At 49.0% G+C, this 6000-nt stretch overlaps 1 protein-coding gene across 1 annotated transcript in view; it reads left to right on the top strand.

The window, feature by feature from the left end:
• The first annotated feature begins 1294 nt into the window (after nt 1-1294).
• pdgfc (platelet derived growth factor c) overlaps nt 1295-6000 on the top strand; it is a 35327-nt gene continuing 30621 nt past the window's right edge. Inside the window, exon 1 of the mRNA XM_029165741.3 lies at nt 1295-2108. Coding sequence (XP_029021574.1) covers nt 1997-2108 — 112 coding nt within the window. The 5' untranslated portion in view covers nt 1295-1996. The remainder of the gene's footprint in view (nt 2109-6000) is intronic.

Below are 6000 nucleotides of genomic sequence, written 5' to 3'. Positions count from 1 at the left end.
CGTACGTGCGTGCGTGCGTGCGTGCGTGCGTGCGTGCGTGCGTACGTGCGTGTGTGCGTGTGTGTGTGTGCTGGAGAGAGAGGGATTCCACAACGTGAAGTGCTGACATCTGCTGCAGGCCCTTGCAGGGCTGGAATGTGATACTTTCCTTTACACAAAGGGCCTTGGCCCTTCAGCCAACACAAGAAGACCTCTATATGCACCGCTCCGCCGGCGCAAACACGTATGAAATGGATGCATCAGTGCCCCATAGCTGCTTTTCCCAGCCATTAACTCTGATTAAAACCACAAACTGCTTCCTTTCTACCTTGATGCCGGAGTGATGGCTGCTCGGCGCTCTCTTTGAGGTGGTGGCGTCTGAGCTGTGTGAGACTAGGACTAAATTGCTGCAGCATTGCATCATGTGTCTGGCTCAATGGGTTCAATATGTCTCCGGCGCTCCTCCGGCTCTGACTGTTGTGTCTGTGCTGCAGCAGACGCACCGTGCGCTGAGGGGATACACCGGTGGACTTTGCCAACAATAGGATGGGAGGAACCACATGAAACGCAGTTGATGAGGTGCAACAGCGTGCCGAGGAGAGAGGAAATTGGGAACAGGAGGGAGTATTGTTCCAAGCAGCGCTTTGCTTTGATATGACAAATTAAGAAGCGCGAGGAAAACTCCGAAACAGTTCCCTTCACAGAAACATTTAGGCAGAACTATGCGTTAAAAGGGAAAATGTGGCCCTTATCTCGCTTTAGAACAGGCCTTGATGCACTTTGCTTTAAAGACAATTACAGTACGTCACATATTTTATTAGGCAAACTTTCCATTTGGATCACACGATGCTTTTATTGTGTACGTGTGCATCATCATAGAACAATGTACAATATACAGAGGATTTAAGACCCATATTTAACCAACCATCCAACAGAAAAAGGACAAATCATGAAAATGATGTTAATAGGATTTCCTTCACCTCCGTTGTTCGTGACAAACCCATTCATAATTCCTCCTTTTCTGTCGGGTTTTACTGGCTTCAGCAGTTGCGCAAAGTGGTTCTGAGGAACAAAAAAGCAGAAGGAAAACTCCATATTGTGCATGTTTTTGTGCTGTCCCTCAAACGGATCACTTGCTCTGATGTTTGTGTGTCACAGGTTGTTTTTGTATCTCAATTTCAGTTATTTCAGGAATTGAAATCGTTACATCACTTGCAAAACGAACTTCCTCGGTATCACTGAGTGCTGACTTGTCTTTTCCTGCGGTGCCAAAGTGCAGAGGCGGTGCTGGAAGGAGTGTTTCACCAGTGGCAGCGGGTGACGCGCCTCACTGGTCCCGCGGCAGCGGAATAGTTAACATCATGGGGAGTTTCCTGGGCTGAGAAGTTCTACTTTACGCACAGCACCTGTTGTGCCGTCAGTTGGCGGTCTCCAAAAACCCGACCCCGCAGCGCAGCGATATTTTATCTGAGCGACTCGAGACGTCGCCTTCAACAGAACCCGCCTCGGTGCTGCCAGCGGTCCAGACTGTATCAGGTTGCCGGAGCCGCCGCTTGTCTCCGTGTGTGAGCCGTTCTTGTAATGCGTAAAGATCCGCGAGGATTTACTCAGACGGAGTCAGGAACGCGCCGTGGACGCGCGCTCGAGCCAGATGCCAAGTCACCACGGATGACGTGCGTGCGCGAGGACGCGTTTCCCACCGAATCCAGGATTATATTTACTTAAAACCAAACTTTGTCCAAGTGTTCGCGAGTCCTCAGAACCAACAGGTGCGCACTCGCTTTACGCAGCAGCAGCCGGTTTGGAAGCGCCGGGGAGGATTTGTCCTGGTTTAAGGATTTAAAATCCCACGTTCTACAGAAGAACTAATGATTAAGATTATGTGGGTTCTACTCTGCGTTTATCCTCTCCAAATGTGCCCCGAACAGCACGTGTGCCCCGCAAACGACGCGCGCGTGTGGTGATACAAAGCGACCCGTCCGCAGCCCTTCGTCATAGACACCTACAACGCATCCAAATGATCCGTCCGCTATTTATCCTGCTCGCATCGCTTCTCCAACATTATGGCTCGGAAGCTGAATCAAGTCACGTCGGCAAGTTCCACCTGCCAAGCGTAAAGGAGCAGAACGGTGAGTTCCCTGCGCGTCTCGTTTCATACGCTCCAAGGTGCAACTAATGTCTCAGCAGCATCACTGAACGCGTGCTCATCCTGGTTTGAGGCTCTTATTTCAAAAATGCACATCTTGCTCCAGTTTGTTCGGCTGTGAATGAGCGCGTTTCATTCACTTCAATCGCCATTATGAAGGGTAGGAAGTGCAAAATTACCTTTTACCTTTAAAGTGCACCGTGTGTGTTTAAGGGGGGACCCTCTGAAATTCCAGATCCCCCGGGAGAGTTTTTCCCTGTGATCATAAAAAAAGGCTTCATTCATACAGCGGTGGTGGCTCCAGGCCACGCAGCGTGCTCAACCTCTCAACTGCTCTAAGCTGCACTATCAGATGAAGAAATCCAGCTTTGTCAATGTTTAATGTCGCATCCAGGACACAAGTTAAGTCAACACTTACCCCCCAATGATTTCTTTCAATCAGGGGCAATTTGGCAATTAGGGACACATGTGGTGGGAACTCTGCAGACCTCATTTCAGACCTCGGTGAAACCATATGCACTAATGTTATATTGACTGTTTTCCTCCGCTTAGCTGGAGATTTTCTTTTTCATTTCCACCCTCGTAATTCTTGAGTGCTTTCAGACTATGCATTCTGAAGGAGCTCTGCCAAGGTCTGCCCGTTGGTGCTACGAATGCAGGGCTCCAAAACAGCTTTCAATACTTCATCTGTGGCATTTAACCAAACCTGAAGGGCAGTAAGACATCAGATAGGAAGTCAGAGTATCAAATGCAGCTATTAGTCGGGAAAAGCTAATCGAATTGGCGGTACACAAGGAGCTCACGGTATCAGCATTCCTGTAGATGCTCCGCTGGTCAAACTTCATTCATTACTCTCGCTTCTGAAGCCGCCGGGTTCGACTGGGTTTGTGTGAAGACATGCAGCGCAGACTTCACTACAGTAACACTCGGGGTGCTGGGAAATCAGAGCCTCCCGCTGGGGTTTCCAGGTTTAATCAGGGCGGCTGAGAAAGGAAAACAACAGGGAGGAAAGAGGGCAGGGGGGGGGAAAGAGGGAGGCGGAGGAGGGAGAAAGTGTTGCTGAGAGATGTTAAACTGTCAAAGAGCTCTTTAAAACAGCAGTCACATGTTGGCTGAGGCCGAAAGTGGCCGAGTCTGTGACCCTTGACTGCAGCGTCTGAGTGGCCACCGGTTGGTTGATGCCCTGTGACACAATCTGATATCGATCTGAGGGGAAGAGGGAGCCAGACACGTCTGGCATGTTTAGTAGTAGTTGCCTAGAGAGTTGAGGTCCCCAGTCGTATTAAAGTTGGCAAGTGGCCGCTGATGACTCTATAACATTTCAGACGGGGCAGTTTGCCACGGAGGGCGAGCGCTGGGCAGGACTCAGCCCGAAATGTTCATTCTGTGCGTCGTGGTGATAAATAACGCCAACGTTTCCTTCCTCCGCCCCCTCGGATGTTATTACAGAAACACGGGCTGCGCGCCATTTTCATATGTCTGCCACATGGTTATAAGAGTTCATGGCTATTAGGAGAAAACAGTACTAAAAATGACATCTGGAGTCGCGCTACAGAAACACATTATATGGTTTCGGATAGAGTTCGAGAAAAATGCAAGCAGCCACCGACTGCAACCACCAAGGCAATAAGAGTCTGTGGCTTTTCACCTGAGCCAATTACGACTAAAGAGGGACATATGGGAGTAGAGGGCAATGGTGGGAGAACAGATGACTGAGACTAGGATGGAGGTGGGACCGAGGTGCTGGGCCTGAGTGAACAGCAGCTAAGTAGTAATTACCCTCTGTAGCTTTGTTTTTGTCGCTCAGGTTTGGGTTTGGGTCTGGGTTAAATATTGAGAAAGTCTCCTTTAATATTTAACCCAAACTACATCTTTCTCTCACCACTGAGCTGAGTGATGTAGGACACAGAGCACAGGCTCGAGCCGGACCGGGACAATCATTGGCAGGAAGTGCTCACAGGCTTGAATTTCTACCTCAGCAAGAAGAAAGAACAAATTATTAGGACGTGTGATTCTCTGTGTCAAAGAGGAAACAAAGTGTTCTACTGTCGGACATGAGTTCTGTCCAGAGTGTCTGCCAGCGCTTCTGCACAGAGTTTAACTCTGGCTTCCTCCTTGCAATGATGGGTTCAGCTGGGATTCATGGATGCAGGAGCAGGAATGCCACTCGAGTGCTTGGAAGGTTCATCACCTCCAACGTGGTGTCTGTGCTGTTTTAAAAGTCCTTTTATTTGTCGAGTGCATTGAAGTAGGCTGTGAATAAGCTCAGAACAACGAGGGTTCATCTCCAGCCAGCGCTGTCCTCTCGTCTGAGCTACAGAAATCTTGACCGGCCCATATGAGCTGCTTTCACTATCCTGAGACGGTCTGTGTTTGTGCTACAGCCTTCACGGTGCCTCTTTCTATTAGGCTGTGATTTGTTAACACAGACACAAGTCAAATAACACTACACATCACGCAGGTCATCTCTGTGGGCGCTGCCTCATATCGCTGCTCCCAGTCAAGCGTTTGGCTCCACGTTCCCATACAAGGCCATGGGTTTCATCCCGGCACTGCCCACCCATAAGCACAGACCAAGTCTTATTAGAAAAATCTGTCCACAGATACTTGTACATGTGTCTAACCTGCAGAGATTCCCGCATGCACCCCCCCCCCCCCCCCCAGCACCACTGGAGGAAGGTATGCCGCACTCTCAAGCTGCCAATGATCACAGAGGCTGCTGTTCCGCTGAAGATTAGGAGATTAGGGGGAGGACCAGGGTTATTAGGGTCACAGGCCCATGAGTAAACATGTGCAGTTTTCAGCTACATACATGCACTGAAGGTACAGAGCTGCATTGTGCATTCATTAGATTGTAGTGCAGACAAATAAGCAGTTTAAGGTGGAGGACTTGAAAACAGGAAGGCGGGTGGGTGGCCCTATTACGCGTTATGACTGTTTTCGGTGTGATGTAAAGTGCATCTCATCCACGCAGCCTCACAGCATGTGACTGAGAACAGAGGAGCTACTTCACTTAATCCGAAATAAAAGCAACATTCAGTTCTTTTCATATTTTTTTGCCAGGTTCTCTAGGTTTGCAGGTTTGGTGCATAACCGAAAAAAGGGACGATTTTTATTTTGAAATTCCAGCAGTAAAACTCAGCAGCCAGTCTTGGAATCTGGCTTTATGTTTTAATATAGGTCAGATGTTTTCCTCCAGCCCGCTTCCTGGGAAATCTTGCTTCCACTTAGAAGAAGCTGTACTTTGATGGATTTGCTTGAATGAATGAAGGCAGCGCTGTGTAGTTAATCATTGCGGTGGCCAGTGCAATAGCAGACGGTATGCTCGGCTAAATTAAAACCATCAAACAGAACGGATGCCGAAACTCTTCAGGAACTCTGGAGGCAAAGGGGCAACGTTTACCCTGAGTATATCACCGTTGTCAGATGGAAGCGAATAACGAGACGCTTGTCAGGATGGGGCTGGTTCCTCAGTCCAGCCAGTGCAGTCTGTCACGTGAGCCGTGGATGTTTAATCCGCTTCAGGGCCCTATTCACTCTGAAAGTCGCTAAACATACACTATAATTCTTCATGTTCACTTTAAGTTTAGGTATTAAGAAAAAGAAAATCCCTAAATCCACAGTTTTCCATGATGGCAGCAGAAGAACCCCCGGTCTGAATACAGGCAGGTCTATGTCTCCTGGTGGGAGAGGTTTTTCCTCCAGAGTGGGGGACCCTGGATAAGAGTGTCTATGTTTTCCCTCTCAGCACTGTTTGAACACAGCCTGCTGTATTTGGCGAGCAAAGCGTGCCACCGCCTGCCTGCTAGTTGTCATTTTGGGCAGCGACTCCTCGATCGGCCCCACTGCTGGGAATTATGAGTGATCAGGGTCGC

Source organism: Betta splendens, chromosome 10, assembly GCF_900634795.4.
Source record: "Betta splendens chromosome 10, fBetSpl5.4, whole genome shotgun sequence".
Lineage (NCBI taxonomy): Eukaryota > Metazoa > Chordata > Actinopteri > Anabantiformes > Osphronemidae > Betta > Betta splendens.
Note: the sequence above shows the minus strand (reverse complement) of the source record. Positions and strands in the feature narration are given on the sequence as shown.